Genomic DNA, 21,308 nt, shown 5'->3' on the forward strand with positions numbered 1-21,308 from the left:
CTGCCTTACTTGGAGCTTACAACAGACAGGCAGAGGGTATCTGGGGTCTCTGAATCAAGAATTTGTTCAATAACTACATCAAAGAGGAATTCATGGGGTAGCTGAAAGGTCACCTGTGGATCCCTGTGTCTCTAATGTATCACAAGGTTCCCTGAGATGGACTATATGGCTGGTATCCACTTCTTTTTTGTATGCCAGAGCAGCTGGCACCAGGCCTGCTTTTGACAATGGCCAAGCACAGTTTGCATGTACACACATTACTCTGTGTATCTACATCTATCTAAGGTAATGGTTTTAAATCCTTATAAATCTTATATATCCTTATCAATCTTCTGCTCTCCCAAAAGGAGAGAAAAAGGTTCTGTAGGATACTCCTTAGGAAGGGATCAATGAATATTTTCAAGGGTCCTGACTTGGATGCCATTCCAGTGCTGCGTTAGACAAAAGAGGTCATAGAGCAAAAGCCATAAAGGGACCTTGGGAGTGCTGCCAGCTGCTGGCACAAATGGCCTGTTGGAATATTTCTCTTCTTCCTACATCTTCAATTTCAAGAGCTATCCTTTTATCTCTTGGCAACCTGATCCAGTACACATTCATATCACTTGTTACATGTCAGTGCGCTCTCCACTGTTCTCCTTTTTTACCCCAGTCCTTTCTCCTCCATGACCACTACCCTTCCCTACTCACTAGAAGGAGCTCTGACTTAAATCCTGCTGCTGCCAGGGATCAGCCTGTTGCAGGAGGTGTCCTGTGGCTGGGACAGGCACTGGGATGTTCTTATCATTTCTCAGCAACCCATTGCCTGTTGTTACTTTTAAGGGTAGAAATTCCATAATGCAAATAAGATGGAATGCTTATGACTATATTTGCATGTTTTAACAGGCAATGACTTCATTTAAATGGAAGTTATAAATGCTTTGACTTTGTGCAAGGTTGTGGTATGAAACAAGCTTTAAAGAATTCTCTTGGCTGGAGCTGGCATCTCCCTGGGCCACGGGCCGTCACCTTGACTGCTCCAGCTTGATGGCACCTAGAGCTATGTGGGGCTGAACTCTCTGCCTTTTAGCTCTTTCCTGTCATTATCTGCATTGCATTGACTGGGGAAATAAATAAAACAAAACAAAAACAAAAAGAGAGAGCTCTTGGGTGCTCCTACCTGCTGCTTCCTTGTCTCCAGCTTCCACATTTCTGTTTCTGGCTTCTACCTGTTGTGGCTGTGCCAATCCCACTGTTGCCTGCCCCTGAGCAGGGACAAAGCACTCTCCCAGTGAGGCCCTGTGGGGCACAGACACCCGGTGTCACCCCTGCCCCTGCAGGTGTCACCTGGCCTGGGCTGGGTGAGCAGGCTGTCCCTGTCCCTGTCCCTGTCCCTGCCCCTGTCCCTGGGTGAGCAGGCTGCCCCTGTCCCTGTCCCTGTCCCCGCCCCTGTCCCTGCCCCTGTCCCTGGGTGAGCAGGCTGCCTCTGCTCTTGCTCTGGGAGGCACAGAGGTGCTGCTCTGCTCAGTGTTCATGCTGGAAGCCCATCTCACGCTTCTCTGCTGTCCTCCACCGAGGCATAATTGCTGGTGTGTGTGTATTTAGGATTGGGCACAAGTGTGAGTTTCTGTGGGAAGAAAAACAAGGTTTTTCAAGAATTGTACATACAGGGCACAAGTGTGAGTTTCTGTGGGAAGAAAAACAAGGTTTTTCAAGAATTGTACATACAAAGACCCAAGTTTATTTGTACACTGACATAACGTTAATGCAGGGTTGTTGTCCAAACAGTCCCTTTGAAATTTTGAGTGTTCATGTGAGAAGTCAATAAAGCCCAAACTGGGCTCTTTTATGCACCAGGAAAGGAGGAGAACTCCTCATATAGGTAAACCTAAAGTCGTACAGTTATCACCATTTTTCTCTTTCTTCCTGCAATTCTCATTCCCTGCATTTCTGTGCTGCCAGGGCACCGTGTGCGGGACTCCTGTCTGTGTGTGTGACACGGTGACAGCAGGTGGCAGCAGGATCCCGCCGGCTCCCGGCATTGAGCCATCCACAAGGTACAGGCTGGGAACCTCAGCAGACTAGGAGAGGGGCAGGTGAAAAGGTGAGAGCTGCAACGGCGAGTTTCTGTTTCAAAGCTCACTGAGCCCATCCTTGCATTTGGACACCGGGAATCTACGGGTGTTTCCACTGAATCTGCATTGACCGGCAGTGTTGGACACCCGCCAGCCTGGTGCCGTCACAGCAGGATGGAAATGGAGTTTGGAGAGAATGGCATTTCCGAATGCAGGCTCACTGTGTCTCTTGCTTTTGCCTCCTGGCAATGGTATCAGTACCACTAGGTGGGGATAAGAGCCTTTTTAGGCTTATATTAGATACTCCTTCCCACTTATTTTACTTATTCTGGTCGGGCCCTCCAGCAGTGTTTACTGCAGCCTATGTGAGTTGGGGTATCTGGTGGTTGGAGTGTCCAGTGGTGCCCCCTGTCACAGCTCTGCCCCCAGGAACCTGTCAGACAAACCACGCCCCAACAGGCGTTTTCCAGTCACCTTTTGAAGGCAGTGCCTGCAACACCAGTGTGGCAGCAAAATGTTAAAGTGGACTGTAGTGGATTGACCATGGCTGGACGCCAGGTACCCACCAAAGGTGCTCTAATACTGCCCTCTGCATCTGAACAGAGGAGAGAAAATACAACCTAGGGTTCCTGAGTTAAGGACAGGGAGAGATCACTCACTGATCACTCACCATGACTGAGTCACAGGCAAAACAGACTCGAATTGGGGATATTAGTTGAATTTATTGCTTACAAAGTCAGAGCAGGATAATGAGAAGTAAAATAAATCTTACAAACACCTTCCCCTACCTCTCTCTCCTTCCCAAGTTCTACCTCCTCCCCTGCAGCAGCGCAAGCAGACAGTAATGAGGGTCACAGTTCATCACAAGTTGTTCCTGCCACTGCTCTAGTGTGGGCTCCTCTCTCCAAGTACCTGCCAGGACCCTGCTCCAACACAGGCCTCCCACAGGGTCACGGCCTCCTTCTGGCATCCCCTGCTCCAGCGTGGGCTCCTCCCCAGGCTGCAGGGGGGTCTCTGCACCCCTGTGGCCTCCATGGGCTCAGGGGCACAGCTGCCCCACCAGGGGCTGCAGGGGAACCTCTGCTCCAGGGCCTGGAGCACCTCCTGCCCCTCCTTCCCCACTGACCTTGGTGTCTGCAGAGATGTTCAAATGTTCTCATTCTGCTCTCCTCTGGCTTTCTCTGCATTTCATCTGTGCAATAACTTTTTTTACTTCTTAAATATGTTATCCCAGAGGTGTTACTGTCATCCCTGATTGGCTTGGCCTTGGCCAGTGGCGTCTGTCCTGGAGCTGGTGGCACTGGCTCTGCTGGACATGGGGGAAGCTTTTAGCAGTTTCTCACAGAAACCACCCCTGTATTCCCCCCTGCTACCAAAACCTGGCCATGCTAACCCAAAGCATGGATTAATTTAACTCCATCGATGGGGAGGGCAAAAGAATAGATACATTTCTCTGTCGTCTTTCATCCATCCCTGAGCTGACTGGCTCAGTACAGCTCTCAAGACAGGGCAATGCTGTCCTCATCATGGGTGGAGTACTGAGATGGTGGTTTTGGTAAGTTAGAGTGACCCAAGCCATGTCAGAAGCATGTGGCCAGTCAGTGCTGGTCAGTGCTTCCTCACACTGGGGGACCTCAGTGCTCAGCAGCAAAGGAGGCATTTCCCTGCCAGCTGCTCCTGTCCTACTGCAGATGCTCAGACCTCAAGGACATGGAGTTCCTTTTTGTAGTGTGTAGCATTTGCAGCTGGATTTGGCAGCTCTGAGAGACTGATTATTTAGGACACTTCTGATAGCATACAAATATGTTTTTATTGGCTGAGAATATAGAAACTAATGTGTTTTAATCTGAAGTCCTTCAGTATCTCATTAACTAAAGGGTAAGAAAGTTTTGTGTCACATTAGGGAAGCATTTTCAGTGCTTTCTGAATTATGGATTCTGAATAATCTCTATATATTTCATTTTTCATAACAGCTGGTCCAGATGTCGTTTTCATAATCATAGAATCATAGAATGGCTTGTGTTGGCAGAGACCTTAAGGATCATCTTGTTCCAACCCCCTGCCATGGAGAGGGACACCTTCCACTAGCCCAGGTTGTTCCAAGCCCCATCCAACCTGGCCTTGGACACTTCCAGGGATCCAGGGGCAGCCACAGCTTCTCTGGGAAACCTGTGCCAGGGCCTCACAACTTTCATAGTAAAGAATTTCTTCCTAATATTTAACCATGCCCTCTGTCAGGGTGAAGTCATTCCCCTCTGGTCCTGTCACTACATGCTGTCATAATCTCTCTCCATCTTTCTTGTTGGCTCCTTCAGATACTGAAAGGCCACAGTTAGGTTACCCTGAATCTTCTCTTCTCCAGGTTGAACAACCCAAATTCTCTCAGCCTTTCCTCACAGCAGAGCTGCTCCATCCCTCTGATCATCTTGGTGGCGTCCTCTGGACGCCACCACAAGTTGATGCCCTTCCTGTGCTGGGGACCCAGAGATGGAGGCATGCTCAGAATTTGATGTCCATCTGATCAGAAGATTATTCTATCTTCCATCCTCCTGCTAGGGTATAGTTATTGCTCAGTATTTGTCTAGACAACACTGGGAGAGCCTCCAAGAACCAGGTTCTGTAGAGCAGTGAAATTAGTTAGTTGTTTTTCATGCTATTGTGTGTATATATGTGTATATCTCCTTTGTAAAGATTTCAGCTCTTATATGGCCTCATACACATGCTGCAAAAGCAGGTGAGAAGTTACACAGCAAGGACTTGGGGAAAAGCTCATGACCCAGGGAGATGCCACTAAATTCTTCTTGAGGTTATAGTATTTACATTTCCTCTTCAGAAAGGCCTTTAAACTACTCTTGAATAATATAATGTTTACATTCTCCTTTTCAGAAAATGGCAGATAATATTTATTTTTTATATTATAAGAAAAGTAATCAAAAGACTGTCTTGTCTGTAGTGTCATTCTTGTTGACATGTCAGTGGCATGCTGAATCTTATAATTTCTGTAGAATTTAATGATAGAAAAATACCCTGGAAGTGCATAAGAGAATGATGTGAAACAAAATTTTCAGTGGAAGATGGACAAACTAATGTCAGGTATCATGGGCTTCTGCAGACTTTTCTTTATTAGTAAATTGCTTATCAGTTTATGCACCCACTACCCATTAAGTTGCTGCCTTCATAGTATCACCTGTAGTGTAGAGTGGAGACCCTGTGTGTGGGACTGTCACCTGGAGTGTGCAGTGGGACAGCCATTCATGGCGTTACTGCCCTGGGGATTGATGCAGCAACATCCTGTGCTGTGGGGTCTAAGTCACCTTGGTGCACTGGGCAGCCAGTGGGGTTAGAAATCTGTGAATATTATAAATACCAAGGTGGTATATTTGAGTTGGAATGGCAGCCTGCTGCCCAGCTTGAGAGAGGCTCTTCTCATGATGCTTAATAAATCACCATTAAGGAATTTACTGTGCTTTGGCAAGTGGAAAAGATGTTTCACTCAAATGTTTTTCACCCAAATCTCATTCTGTAAAGAAAACTGCTGGGACATTGATGTGAGGACATTGCTTTAAAAGCTCACCTGACTTCACTCAATAGTTTGAGGTCCAAGTACTTTCTTCCATGCTAGGAACAGAAGTTCTCCCTGTGGCTGTTGGCTTTTATCTTTCTTCTATTTCAAAGGTCAATGAAAAGTGTACAAACCCCGTCTTTCTCAATATGCTCAGCCTTGCACTCAGTCATGTTGTTTTAAACAATGCAGAAATACTCTGTTGCATTGTAAAGCAGCAGGAGAAGGGAAAGCTGGGGACAAGACTCAGTGAGCACGCAAAACAGTATTTTGTAATAACAAGAAATGCAATAGATATGTTTTGCCCTTTGACAGTGCAACCTCTTGTAATTAAATTATCAGGATGAAAAAACCCACTCAATTATTTAAGGACTGGAAAAAAAGTACAGTTAAATAAATAATTTGAGAGATTTTTGTTAAGTTTGAAGTTGTAATCCCAAATTTGTATGTTGTTTTCTTGCAGGTAAGTCTGGATTGGTCTGTCTGAACTGTGCAGTTTGGAAATGTAAGTGACCAAAATAAGCCTTCTTCAAGCTGTCTCAGCCTGTTAACAAGGTCAGAGTGTTGTCTTTATTTTTGAGCTGTAATACTTTACACTATCCATTCCATTTTGATTTTAATTTAATTGCAGAATGCTATGGCTATGCAGACACAATGGGATCTTTATGGCAGCTCTGAATGTTAACAGAACAAATGCATGCACTGGTCCATCCTTAAACCAAGACTGGGTTGGGACAATATGAAATAATCACATTATTGACATTGTAAAGGCTAATACAGCTTTTATACTATTTTTCATTGATCATTTAAATGGATTCTTTAGTTATCAGAGATTGCCAGATACAAAAATTTCAGTGCCTGCTCTTGAGTAGAGCTAACAGGTCATACTCTGAAAAGCTTACTTTGTGGATTGTTCAGAAATAGTAATCTTTTATTAATGACCTGGCAGTAGGACCTTGCTAGAAGTCAGTAAAGTGCTGCTGTTGGACTGGCATGCTCTGCTTCCCCTGTAACACATGCTCTGTCACATGCCTGCTAGAAGTAAACCTCTTTCTTTTGCAAGCTTCCCAGCACTGGAATGAGCAGCTCCATTGAGGCATTGTCATCTTTATTGTATCAGAGTTGAAAATTATTTCCTTTCAACATTTCTTCCTCCTTTTTCTTCTCCAATTATCTCCAGAAGCAATTATATTCATCTCCTGTCAAATCCTAGTGTTGTCTGTGTAAATCAAACTGTGACTTCTTTAGAAGTCTGTGAAAGACTGTTGTCCTAATCTGTGATTCCTGTGCATGTACCAGTAACAAAAATCTTTCAGCAATATTTCTGTACACCCATGTTGTAGTATCCCTTGAGATCAATGCTGTTGTGGTACATAATACATGTTCCCTGAGAGTCGAGTGTGCATTTGAAAAATGTTCACTATCCAAATACAATTTTTTTCATATTTCAACTAGACACTCTAAAAGCTACTGAGTGTCCTCAAATTAACTGATTAGTTCTGAACCACTCTAACTTTCATGCATTTGGTTATCTCATTTCAATTACTATTCAGGTCAGGCAGCAAAATGTTATATGAATACTAAGAAACTTCATACGCTTGCCTTTTCCCCTTTCCTTTTTCCTTTCCCTTTCACCTTTTCTGTTCTCTCTTCCCTTTTCTTTTCCCTTTCCCCTTCTGTTGACTGATGTTAGGAAAGCTTTTATCAACTGAGAAAAAGAGCCATATGTTCTTTACAGCTGTATCACCACTACCCTTTTAAGGATGACATATCAAAGAAGTATTTTCCCATGCTATAAACCTTTCTCTTTCTGTTGTCTGTTATGCTGTTGTTTTTAGAGTGAACATTTCTTTGTTAAGGAGGAATTCTAGGAAATTTGACAACATTACACAGTTCCCCCTTGTGGGAAGTAGTGAGCCTGAAAACTGGGTACCTCAGTGGTCCTGGGGCTCAACATCCCTTTGGCTTTCTGTGTCTTCTTGCAGATGTCCTCCCAACTACAGTTCCTATGTAAAATACGTGTAAAATATGGTCAGTTACCATGTTTGCATAGTTTTCATTCAATGTTCATAGAGACTGGGTGTGGTGGTTTGACCCCCACAAAAAAAAAAATCCTATCTCAAAGCTTCTCTCACCTTCACACAATTTTACCTCAACACCAAAGAGAAACTTTCAGGCAGGCACACCTCTATAGGGGGAAGGGAAAATATATATACATTTATTCCTATACAAATAAATACTGTACAAACTAAAAGCAACTATATATATATAATATTACACACTTCTATCATCCCTCTGAGCCCCTCCCATAACTCAATCCAGGAGAAGCCCTCAGGCTGATAGGTAAACAGTCTTTCTCTCATTGGAGTGTTCAGGGGAAAGGGTTTCTCTGATCCACCCCTCCACCAACCTCCAGCTCTTTACTGAAGTCTTTTCTTCCTCACAAAGTCCAAGAAGATAGTTCTGAGTCCGTGCTCCTTGGTTCCGTGCCAATCTCTGCTGTGTGACTCTCTGTTCCATAGCTGCTGTAGTTTTCCATTTCGGTAGCCACGTCTAAATCCAACGTAGGCACCTCCGAACCTGCCTCGGTCGGTCTCCAATTTCGCCTGGGTTATTTTTTTCCCTGACACCGAGCTGCTTTTGTTATCAGCCCATCCTCTTTGGCTCAGCTTCAAAATACTAAGCCTTGCCTCCACTCCCACTTAAAGTGAGAGGGAAAAGCCCCCGCTCAGCTTTTTGCTACAAGCATTCGATTCACTTATGAACTGTCCCGAGCTCTGTAATCTGGCTGAAAAAGGCGGGGAGGGGAAAGAGGGCCTGGCCTCCTCGCAAGGAGCTTGCCTCTCTCTCTCCCTCTTACCTCCAGCTGTTGTGAGTCTCTCTTCCCTCACAACACACACTCATTCTTACCTGCTGCCTTCAGCCCTAGCTTGGCCAGGGCTGCGGGGGCACGGCCTCCCCCCCGAGTTGGGGGGGAACCCTCCATCACCCTGGGCTACTCTGTCTCACACACTCAGACACAGCAGCAGACTGACTCTGCCAACTCTGCCAACTCACTGCAGCGGCTGTGATATCCAAGAACAGCTGCTATTGGTCCTCCTGGCCGGAATCTCAACTGGGATTAACCATTTCTGACTCAGGGCCCCCCGGGGAGGGGGGAAGAGCCTCTTACCCCAGGACACCGGGCACCACTGTTATCAGGCCCACACGTCATCCACTAGTTTGTACTGACAGCACACTCAGATTTCCCCCGCTGCACAGATGGGTGTTGACAGATATTGCATGGAATTTCATTTCCCTGGGTTTCTGGCCAGGCATCTGCAGGAGAGCAAGAGTTTCCATTGACGCTTCCGTATTTCAAAGCACATCCAGCACAACCTGGGACAAGACAAGAAGGAGTGAGTCAGCCCTTTGAGACTGCTCTCAGAGAGCAAATGATCTCAGTGAAATGCATTGTTGGTGCTCTACATCAGTTAGTGCCAATTTCTGCCAGTATTTCAGGAAATGTTCATTAACTCAGATACAGAGTACTCCAGCAGCAAGATTCTGGGGATCTAAGTGTAAGCCTTGCCTGCATATGAAAATTATGATCAGACCTGCACTTTCCTCTGGCACTACTTCATCCCACTATTTTCAGTTATGCTTTGTAAGCTTCCACAGCAATTCCTCTCCCTCCTTGATATTTATGCCCTTTCAATGTAAAGGACAGTTAGCACCTTTTCCCGAGTCGAGTTATAATTATTTTTTTTAATCTATCTCTACAAGTCATCTCTAGCAGCCCTGTGAATGCAATCTTGTCGTTCCTGCAGATGTACAGGATCAGCTTCTTGGCTTCAGTTTTGCTGAAAACTGCTCAGGGCCATGATTGTGCAATTACTGTGTGGTAGGTGAGCCCAAGATATGAATGCAGAAGGCATATTTCAGTCTCTTCTGCATAACTGAATTTACAGCTCTAATTTCTGAAAAGAGAGAAGAGAAAGGAAAAATTCACCGAGTTAGTCTGAAACAGTTTCCTTACTCAGCAACTCTAATAGAAAATGGTGTAAGAGAAAAAGTGCTTCCATACTCGAGACAAACCAGGCAGCTTTCAGTGCAGTCAACATGTCAAGCAGCATATTGTGTCTCCATTTCTTAAATGCCTTGTCTGGAGCTATGACAGATATCTGGTAACACAACAGACTGCCTTCAGACACAAGATATGTCTTTTGAAATGCTGCTTCAAAACCAATGTAGTGTTTCTTCCATTAATATGTAATCTTTCCAAAGCTCTCAGTGTACATTATCTGATCTGATATTGGCTAAAGTTGCTGTTTTAGAGAGCGGTGATCAAGTGTAAGATTTGATTCCTTCAAGAAGGATTTTGAAATCTCCAATGAAATTGAATCAATGGGAGTTGCAGTAGGTCTGGAAGCTTTGCTTCAGGCCCTAGTTCTGCTGCTCTTAATGGTGACATTGTGGACACAATCTTGGTTCTCATTAAACCTTTGAATGAGGTAGGTTTGAATAGCTGGTATAGACATCCCCCTCATGAATGGAGGAGACCTTGGAAAGTAGCTGGAGAGCTGAGTGAATGTCCTGCCCCTCGTGCCCCCAGGATGTGCACAGCAGGGATGGTGGTGGTGGGGAGTCCCCTCCTGCCCTACTGCTAAGCTGCAGTTACCTCAGCTGAGGGCTGGGAGGGAGGAGAAGCTGTCATATGGTGGGCTGAGCCTGCAGGCTGCTGCTTGCTGCACCTCCCCATGGCTACGGATAGGAGAATGGCAGGAGAGCAGTGGAGCTGACACCCAGCACCACAGCCAGGGCTGGAAACAGAGGCAGCCCTGGCCAGTGACTAAAATGAACTCATGTCTTAACGCTACAGAGAGCAGCTCCTTTGGCTTATAGCACACATGTGGATGGAAATTGATTCATTGTGTGTGAAAGTTTGCAAGATGGTTTGTCTTCAGGCATAATTCTCATTTTTCCTCTCAATCATGACTTTGTCTTGATGATTTTTTCCTCATTATAATTAGAATTTAGAAAGTAAGGTCAACTGGCCTACTAACGCTGCCATGTACTTTTAAAAATGAATGGCAAAATCTGCAGGTCAGATATGATGGCCAAGCTCCAAGTTGTCCTTGGAAGGAGTGTGGGGCAGTGTCCCTGCAGCTCTTGGCGGGTGCACTGCTCCAGCGGTCACACAGCCAGCCACGTGTTCCAGCTGCAAGCCAAGGGCAGCATTTAATCTTGTCCATTTTCTAAAATAAGACCAGGAAGGTGAGAGCTTCACTTAAGATTAAAATTGATCTTGATTTTTTAGCAAGCCTGTATGCTGTGCTGAGATAGGTGTGGTTTTTTTCAGGGAAGCTTCTTGAAATGGCTTCCTATGTGATAATCATGAATTGGGACTGAAATGTAAAAAAAGGCAAAATGTTTCCTTTCTTGGGTATCATATATGGCTTGTAGAGGCAGGATTGGGTCAATCCAGCTGTTCCTCTTTGTGTTTGATTAGAGGAAAAATTCTTCAAACTATAATTTCACCAACATTCTGAAAATTTGCTTTATTTTTTCCCTGCTCTTCTGTGCACCACCTGGGTATTTTTCTCATACCATTAGCACCCTCTGTCTCCTTTTTGTAGCAGAGATTGGCTGTGTTGGCTGTTTGGTACGCTCTCCATTGCCATGCAGTTGGGGGGTCTGAGGCCTCTCTAAAGCTCCATCAGTGTAATGTAGCCAATTTGACTAAAGCTTCAGGAAGGGAATGAGCATCCACAAGCAGTGCTTTTGCAAACAGCCCACATTGCTGACAGCTTTACGTGCCTGTGGTGGCTGCCTGTTTTAACTCTAATTTCATGCTTTGTCCTACATGACAGGTTTTGATACAAGGAGGCACTTTTGTTAATTCTTTACAGCGTGAGAGGTTCAGCTGCTTTCCATGCATCGTGTTATCCGTCCTCCTTGCTAAATCCAGGAGAGCAGAATGGCTTTGTCTGGGAAAGTTTATCTGTGAAACACTGAAATGTGAAAATACTGCCCTGAACACCTAATGAATCCTGACTGTACTTTTTTGTTATACAGTGCATAAAACAGGAAAATGACAACTCATTTTTTTAAAGACTTAATTCCCATTTGCATTAGATTCTTACTGCATCCTTTTGTATGACATTATTAAAAAATAATTATAATGTTCTGTGTGAATTTTATTCATTGAATAATTTGGCCTGGAATTAATTATTATCAGCATTTGAGAAAATACTGAGAGCATTAATAGAAATATTGAAAGAGCTGGAACTGACACATTTGCCTTAACAGAGCTGTATTTAAAAAAGATGTGCACACAAAGATACCGAGGCATAACGAAGCCTCCCACACACCACAGAATAAAATATTTATACCATAATCGTGCTATTAATAAAACGATAGCTCAGACAGCGTCTGCTGCAACAAAGCTCAGCTGAGAGCCTGTTACTGTCTAGAGGAGCAAACTAATGTAAGAACTGAGGAGCAGAAGCACGTGGACTAGCTTGGGAATCCCTGTCCTGAATTAGCTGTGCAGTTGTGTAACATCCTGACTTCTCAAACAGTCTCATGTGGCAGCTGTCACTGTCCCCGTCTTTATTTCTGGTGTGAAGTGAAGGGCCAGGGAGCAGAGGGAACATCTGCAGCCCTGCTTGTGCTGCTGCATCCCTGGTGGATCCCTGTGAGTGATGGGGAGGGGTGTCTGCAGTGACCTTCTTGTTTCCAGTTGTTGTTGACTATAATCAGGAATGGTTGGTCTTGATTAGAGCAGGGCAATCTCAGTGGCTTTGCTGTTGGTTGCTGCCCTTTTGTCCCGGTTTTGGCCAGGACAGAGTGGATTTTCTTGCCATAGCTGTGAGGAGCTGGAGCCTGGAGCCATGTGGGCATGTCCAGGTTGTTAATCTACACCACCCATGTCACCCATGGGGGGCAGAATTGCGGGATTCTCACTTCTGGGAAGGATGGGGGGTGGTGGGCGAGGGTGGGCATGGTGGGCATGGCGGGGCCAGGAGTCATCATGTTCTTTACTCTGAGGAAGCCATGTGGCACCGGGTCAGATCTTGACCTACATGAGCATTTTGCATGTAATCACCCTCTGTTATGTACTGTTGTTATTAGTATTGTTGCTGTTACTGTTAGTTTTCTTATGCCATTGCTGTTTCCAGTAAATTGGTATCCCAACCCATAATCTTTGCCTTTGTCTCTCTCTCTCGCTGGAGGAGGTGGGGGAAGGGGAGCGGCTGCATGGGGTTTAACTTCCAACTGGGCTTAAACCACACCACCTTATCAAAGTGCTGCTGCCAAACAGGTCATCTTTTCCTCTTTGGGCTTGGCCCAGTTTCCAAGGTTTAAAGAAAGATAACAGGAGGTTTGTATAGGGGAGAAATTACATGTTGAAATGAGAGGAGCAGTTTATCTGTACTGTGAACTGACACTGTGGGTCCAAATCTTAGACATGCCCTTAAAGGGTAACTGTACAGGAAAAGTTAACTAACAAATGGATACTGTCTTGGTGCTCTCATGATTGCTATCCCACTTCTTGCTGTCTAATGCATCTGTGAGTTCTCTTAGAGATCTCTCCTTGTTTGCTGGGAGCAGAAGGCTGATGTTTCTCACAAGCGTGGTGATGACACTGGCATGATCCATTTATCCATGTGGTCCCAGTGTTACACCCAACATGTTACCTGCCAGACACATCTGGATGCCCAGTTCTGCACCAGTTCAAACTTTATCCAGTGTTAGAGCACTCCATGTGAGGATCTCCCTGAGAGTGTGCCGAGAAAAAAGCTGTCTGTAGCTTTGCTTTTTTTACCCATGCCTTTCTCCTCTTTCTCTCTCCCTTTTGTTCTGTCCTTCATGCATCTTCATTTTTATTTCATGCTGTGAAAACTACCTGTTTAACTGTGCTAATGAAGCAGTTGCTCAGGGCAAGCATCCACACCTCCAGGAATGCTGGATTTGGTGTGTGCATTGTAGTGGTAACAGAGTTTGATTTCCTGTTTTGCTGTGTCCCTCCATGTGCTGTGATGGCCTGGAAGTCCTGCTGGACAATTGCCCCCTGGCATTGCAACTGGCTGCTGGCCAGGCACCCAGCCTTCCTCCTTGGACAGAGAGGAGGAATGTGGGCAGCAGTGCCCACCACTGCACTGCATGAGCATGGCTGAATGGATGATCATGGATAATGGCAAGTGGATATTTTTCTCCCAGAACACTCCTGTGTTTCTTTGTTGACATGAGTGTTTTCCTGCACAGTGAATCACTGAGGCTCAAAAAAGAACAACTGAAAATTATATGGAAAGTTTCTTACAAATATGATCTATTGCTGTGAGGATGTAATGAACAGGGAGCACACAGCCTGCAGCTTTGTTCTGTCGGCTCACTCAAGCTAAATAAGTTTTGATTGGAGTTTATTTGAGTAGATTCGTCCTCTCTCTCTCTCTCTGTCTTTCCCCAAAGACATGATTACTGGCAGCTTGGGCTGGTCAGAGAACAGCTGGGAAGTACTCTGGGTTAAAAAATTGCTTTTGTCTTTCTGGAAAAAGAGGAAACCTCACATTGCTTCCAGGTAGTAGGGTACAAGCAATCAATAATTCAATAACAGAAGTGTCACAAGGGCAAAGCACAAGTCCCTTCTCTGCTTTCTAAGTGAGGGTGGGAGAGGCTCCCCCTGCTTGAAACTGTGGCAGTGAGCGAGGACATCTCTCTGCTTCACATGGGCTAAAGCAGAACTTGGACTTTGCCTCTTGAATGCAAGCAGGGAGAATCATAGAATAATATGATTTGGGTTGGAAGGGGACCTTGAAGATCATTTAGTTCCAACCCCCTGCCATGGGCAGGGACACCTTACAGTAGACCAGGTTGCTCCAAGCCCTGTCCAAGTGTCCTTGAACACTTCCAGGGATGAGACATCCTGTTCCAGGGCCTCACCACCCTCACCTCTAGATTTTTTTCCTAATATCTAATCTAAACCTACTCTTAATTTGAACCCATTTCCCCTTGTTCTGCCACTACATGCTCTTGTAAATAGTCTTGCCCCTTCTTTTCTGTAAGTTCCCTTCAGGTACTGGAAGGCCACAATTAGGTCACTTCAAAACCTTCTCTTTTCCAGGCTGAACAATCCAATTCTCTGAGCCTTTCCTCATAGGAGAGGTGCTCTGTCTCTCTGAGGGAGAGAGGATGCCTTGGCATGTCAAAGAGATAGGCTGCTTTGGAAATGCAATTTTTGTTTAAAAAAAAATCCATTTCTGTAGAACAGTTTTATTTTCTACAAAATAGATTTTTTAACAAGAAAAAGAAATTATATATTTGATAATTGGTTATGTTGGTAGCTCAGCTGAGAGCAGCAGCAAACCAGAAAAGAGGTACAAGTGCACTGGACTGTGAGAAATCCCCTTTCCAAACAGAAATAAAATTAATTTTGAATGCTTATTGGCATTACCCAGCTCATGTAACTTTTAATAGGAGCAGAGATTTTAAACCTGACCAAAATTAGGCTTAAGTTACTTTCTTCTTTTTACCCTCTGTCCTGGTCCATTTCCATCAGGCAGTCTTTCTTCTTTTGATTTCTGTACTAAACCATTTTTTGTTGCTGTAAATTATTATAACTTATGTCTGTACATACAGTACACCCTGGTCCTTGAGTCAAGAAAATCCCACACTGATTTCCCCAGCTACTTCCCCATGTGTAGTAGGGGGACCTTATCTCCTCCCACAGTTTGTAGAGGTTTCGTTTGGGCGGTTGGCAGATCCCCTAGTGTTGACCAGCCAAGTGGCTTCTGCTAAATTGGCATCCCAATGCTTCCATGTCCCATTACCTAACTCTCTTAACATGGTCTTCAATAGTCCCCTAATACCTCTCAATCTTTCCAGAGGTTTATGGGTGATAAGGAATGTGATAGATCCACTCAATGTAATTTTCTTTGCCTGAGAGTTTATAAGGTTATTTTGAAAATGAGTCCCATTATCTGATTCAATTCTCTCTGGGGCACCGTGTCACCACAAAATGTGTCTCTCAAGGCCTAAGATGGTGTTTGGAGCAGTGGCCTGGTTTACAGGGGATGTTTCCAGCCAGCCAGTCATTGCCTCCACCATGGTGAGTCTGTAGCTCTTGCCTTGGCACGTTGGTGGCAGTGCTCCAATGTAGTCAGTTTGCCAGGTCTCACTATATAGAAACCCAGCCCCTGCCCTCTGTTCCAGGGAGATTTTACTCACATGGCCCTGCTTGATTGCAGCACATGTTTCACATTGATGGGTAACCTGTGTGATGCCTCCATGGTCAGGTCCACCCCTCGATCATGAGCCCACCTGGATGTTGTGTGTCTTCCCAGATGTCCTGATGTTCCATAGGCCCAACGGCTATAAATAGCTCATCCTTCTGCTCCCAAGGATGAGATAGTCCACCTGAGCTATTCCAGCCTTATCCACCTGCTCATTGTTCTGATGTTCTTCAGTGGCACGACTTTTGGCCATGTGAGCACTGACATGACTCACCCTCAGAGCTGCAGCAGCCCAGATGGGTTTACCCTTATGTTGTCAATGGCTCTTCTTCCATTGCTGCAGCCACCCCCACAGGGCATCAGCCCCAAACCAGGAGTCAGCATGGAGATACAGTACAAGCCACCAAAGGTAGTTTCATTTCCATGGTAATTGGATTTGATACTTCAGTGAATTCTTAACCTGCTCTCAGGAGGTTCAATGAAAATTTTGGTAAAGGCTGTGAGTTCCTCAAATGAAGTTCAATAATGAAGAGAAAAGAATAAGATTTATTTTTGAATGGGGGTACCTGGGAAAAGCTGTAGATGCCGATGATGTTAGTTATACAGAACTGATACTTATAAAATAGTAATACATCAGAATACTTGTAAAGAAAAGAGCTTCACTCAGGCCCTTAGTGACACCCTGCTACACAGCAAAGCTTTGTTAAAGTCAATAAGAAAACAATTTACACTTTTCAGAAGAGTTTGTGGGACTGATTCTGCTATGAACAGGGTCCATTGAGCAGCTCAGGAGGGTCCACTGCCATCACACAGAGAGCCTTGGCTTAAGTCCTCCCAACGTAATCTCAGTGCTTAATGAAACTTTACAAGAATGCCCTGGGAGACATTAACATAAAGCATCAACTAAAGATAGAAGTACACAAATGGTTAAAAAACCAGTAACTGAAACAGTGAGCTGGATTTCAGGCTTTCAGATGAGTATTATTAATGCAACAGTTTAATAATTACAATTGCAATGTAAGTTTAAACTTTTACATAGGGCTAGATTCAGGGCTAGATTGTCCTGAAATGAATTAGAAGAATAATGAGCGTGTTAAGTGATGTACACGGAAGTCACAGCCATGGCAGACAAAATAACCAAAATTTACCAGAACAAAAGGGTGCAGGGGTCTTTTTTGTGATTCTGTGCGTGTTTGGCTGCAAATCTGGACAGGTAAGGGAAGGTAAGTAGGAAGGACAGACAAGTGCTTGGTAATGGCTGCTATTAGGGGCCTCAGAATAAGATCCTTCAGAGAATCTGTTCCTAACTGTCACCCCTAAGGACTTGGATGTAATTTCAGTGTTTCTGAGTGCTCGGGACAGTGCTTCCTGAGGCAGAGCAGTCAGCTGCACGCAGTCCTGGCCATGGGCATACTCTATCCTTGATGCCATTTGTTGCCTTTCCTCACCTGGAACAACCATGGGAGCAGCAGCTGACCTGCACCAGGGGCAGTTGTTCCCCATCTGCACAAGTCCCTGGGGCTGGGAGCAGGAAGGAAAGGCTTTTGTTTCCCACAGATCCCTCAAACTTAAACTGATTTCCCCCTAAAAAGCCTCTTCTTGCCGTGTTTCAGATGTTCCTAGATTCCTGTATTTGATGTAAAATGTGTTTGCAGTGTGGGAAAACAAGCTGTTCAAACAGATGGCTAACCTTGTGTAAGTGTATTCCAGTCTCTAGAGAAATACAGCAATAGGTCATCTTCTAAATGAAATGATTTTGCTTTGAGTTTTCTGAACTTCACTATCAAGTAAAGAATGTGTTTAGACTTTTTCCTCTGTGCTGTTAAAGATCTCTCTAAAACTGTAATTGAGTGTGAAAAAGAAGCATACAATTTTACTAGATATCAAGCAGGAAATGCTAAACAAAGTGGTTACTGTATATTCTGTTGCCTTAGAGACTGAAACATCTGTATCCGTGCAGGCAAGTGATGCAGACATGGTAAGATTTGACTTCCTTACATTCCTGTGTTCATCTGGCTGTCAATGGAAATGTTTTATGGTGCGAATATTCCAGGCTTCTTTAGCGTTTGTATTTATCTGGTTGTGTGGCATGTTTTGGACTAGGAAGGCTTTTTAATTCAAGTCTAACTGAAATCAGGACACTCCCTAAGAAAAGATGCTTTTACATAAATAATTTTTCAAGATGAACTTGGAGGGACTTGAAATGCTTTTTGTACTGGTGATAATTGTTGGATTTGTGAAGGCACTTGAACATCTAGGTCTCCTAGAAGACAACTATGAAGGTAGGATGTTAAGAAATAGAAAATATTTTATTATGAAAGCCATTTGCTGCAAAGGCTTATATTATAGTCTGTATGTGCATGTGCAGTGTTTGAGTATCGGGGGAGCTGAAAGGTAGCTTAAATAATTTTAAATGCTTTCTTTAGACAAATGAAATATATTTAAATGTCTGTATAGTATTGTAGCTCTCATTGCAACTCTGAAAATAAATGTGACATAATCTTAAACCATTCTTTGTTTATGTTTAAGATTGTTTCAAGAACTTCAGTACAGATTTGAGTGCTTTAGTAAACTGCAGCTTTCATCCCGAAGCTCTGAATGAAAGAAAGGTTTACATTTTAGTAAGTTTATAATTATATCTTCTCAATTTTTTCTAATTTCTAGAAATGTCATGGCTTATTTTTAGCTCTTGGTTATTGTTAACAGAAAATCCAAAAAACTTACTAAGCTTATTTGGATGAATATTTCTGTCATAATCAGTTTAGCCCTGTTTCAGAATATTTATCTTTAGCAAATCTGCCTGGTCTTGCTCTCTAGTATCATGTACATTTTAGGAAAACATTGCTGATTGAAATGTAAATATGCTTTGTAGAAAATAGTTTGAGAGAGCTGACTGTGGAAGATATTTTAATTCTTGTTACCTGTCTGTTTTTATTAACAATGCAATTCATGTAGAAACACTAATATTACAGAAATTTCTATATTAAATAGAAACAAAAGAGATGAATTTTAGACTGTGAGCTCTATAAATCAAAATGTGTCTGTGGAGATAACCTCATTGTTTAATAGGAAGAGTAGATTTACAGTGTTCCTAAATGCTCCTGAATATGATATACATTGAACAGCTGCTTTTTATAGAAACTTGAGGGTCATTTTTCACGGTAAGCTAGCAGTACACAGGTTTTAAGAATAACTTTCAGCTACCCACAGTTACAGAACAATTACTCCTTTTTCTTCAGAGCTCATGACAACCTGGAAAAGGCAAGCTTGCTGGCCTCATATTAATTACATGACAACATTTGGTACTAGATTTGAAGAACCTTGGAGACTAGCAGCAAGTACTAGAAGTAGAGGGGAAAAGTTATAAAACTTTTAGTTCATTGACTGTTTGCTTTATTTTAGTTCTCATGCATGTATCTGTTTCTCCTACTTCCTGCTGCTTTGAGCATTTTTCCTGACTTCTTATAAGTTTGTAAGAATTAAGAGGTACCTGGTGATGATTGGCACAAAGCATTTTGAAGCTAAGACAGCAATGCAGATTGCTTACCAAGTGCTTTACATACCAGCTCTAGCTTTTCCAGGGCTATCGAAATAATCAAACTGTGCAAGTTTGCAGAGAACAACAAATCCATTTATTCTGGGCTTTGTGAGTCTTCAGAAGTCTGTGTGTTCCTACCACAGAGAGGTGTTAGATGGTACCAGATGTACAGTTAATTTCCCGTCTCCAGTTCTAGCAAAGTCCATTATGAATAGGTCCCTCTCAGCATCTGGATTTTTGGAATCCTTTTGTTGTCTGCCTGAATGCATTTGAAGGGCAGATGCTATTTAACCACTTGGTTAAAAAAATAATAATAAAAAAAAGAGCACTGAAGAAGGAAGTTTTGGGTGAGAGTTCTTAGGTTTGGGTGGCTGCATTTTCCTGGTGCTCAGTCTCCAGTGTACTCGTGAGCTGTACTCGTGTCATGAGGGGGAATGGCTTGGTACTGCTGACTGCTGAGGAGAGGGAAGGTTTGGGAATATTTGAATAATTCAGAGCAAATCATAATGATGTGTAGTTCTTTTTCTGATTAAATTTACATGAAAATACCTTGACTTTTACTGAAAAAGGGATGAGGTAAACTTCACATTAGGATGTTAGAACTTCAAGTGAAGCTAGCATTCAGACTCTGTAGTTTGAACATGTACAGAATTATGGCTTCATTGCAGTTGCTTCTGCCTCGTCCACCCTTGTGTAAGAACATAAAGCATACACATACTTAATGAAGCTCTTATCCTTGCAAAATCTGCTACTTGCTTTGCTGTAATGGTAAGATGACTTGAATGAGGTGGTCTCACATTGTTTTCTAGCAGAAACTATTGACTGTTACAATAGGTTAGTTCTTCACGCTTACATGCTAGTTGTTATACAAAGAAATTACACTTAATATTCTAGTGAGAAAAATTTTTAACTACTTTTAACTTTCATTATTTTTAATAGCACTGCTTGATGCTATGGAACTCACAAAGTATGATGCTCCTTAGGAATCTACACTCTCAGTGTATGTTCCACAAGTGATACCCTAGGAAGAAGCAAATTTCTTTGGCCAGACTTCATTAAGCAAAGAGAAAACAGGTATCGGGTACATTCAGCTGTAGGAAGGTGCATGCTGAATCTCAAGCACAGCATATGGAGTGCTAGCAAACAGCTGAAATAGCTGGAAGGTGCCTTTGGCCTGCATAACTCACAGCTGAGGTTTCAGCTTCCCCAGACTGTTGTGGACCTTGTTTATACCAAATGGTATAAACATAAGTACACTGCTAACAAACTGTGTGTTGAAACCAATGTAGTTATCATTTAAAATTATCAGCACTTTCTATATAGAGACTTTCAAAGTAACTTACAAGACTAAAATTTAAAATCTATATGTTCTTAAGTGGAGGAAGAGGACCCAAATTACTATGGACATAAAAAAGTAAAACTTGATGAAATTTGTCACCCTTCCAGCCTGTCATGGCCAGTCATTAATGAATGTGCTCTACTGAAGGGCACTGTCACTAAAAGAAGATGCTGGTGCTGAATTTGAGTCCTTGGCTCTGGCTGCCCTCTCGCTCTTATTGTAAGATTTGTGGGCATCTGGACAGGTGAGCCAGTTCAGGCTTTGTGCTGCTGAGAGAGGGCCTCTCTCTGAACATCACATAGAGCACTCAAAGTTATAAACTGCTTTGCAAAAGCATTAACCCAAAGCACCTGTCAGTAACTGAGCAAAGGGAAGGACTTCAGAGTTTTCCTAACTGAGCTTTTCTTTCTATCCAAAACTGGTTTTGAAACAACATACAGAATTTCTCAAAAAACAAGCACTCCCATATCATTTTCCATCTGCTCCACTTCTATTAAAATATAGTGGAGAACAACGTGCTTAACACTAGATGTTCCTAGAGAAAACTCCTGTCTTTCAGCTTCAGCCTGTGGTTTACAAGGTCCTAGAATCTGTTATGGTGTAA

General features: G+C 43.3%; 1 protein-coding gene across 9 annotated transcripts in view; it reads left to right on the forward strand.

Annotated features, from left to right (window-relative positions):
* Positions 1–21,308, forward strand: part of KCNIP1 (potassium voltage-gated channel interacting protein 1) — a 443,767-nt gene that overhangs the window by 299,907 nt on the left and 122,552 nt on the right. Inside the window, exon 1 of one of the 9 annotated variants that reach the window (XM_027705013.1) lies at positions 17,899–18,109. The exons of 6 other annotated variants lie outside the window; for them this stretch is intronic. In XM_027705013.1, coding sequence (XP_027560814.1) covers positions 18,010–18,109 — 100 coding nt within the window. In that variant the 5' untranslated portion in view covers positions 17,899–18,009. Of the gene's footprint in view, positions 1–17,898; positions 18,110–18,425; positions 18,449–21,308 lie in introns of those variants that run through there. 2 more of the 9 variants (XM_027705022.1, XM_027705027.1) reach the window with 2 other exon arrangements.

Source organism: Neopelma chrysocephalum, unplaced genomic scaffold (assembly GCF_003984885.1).
Source record: "Neopelma chrysocephalum unplaced genomic scaffold, ASM398488v2 Primary Assembly neopelma1_303, whole genome shotgun sequence".
NCBI lineage: Eukaryota > Metazoa > Chordata > Aves > Passeriformes > Pipridae > Neopelma > Neopelma chrysocephalum.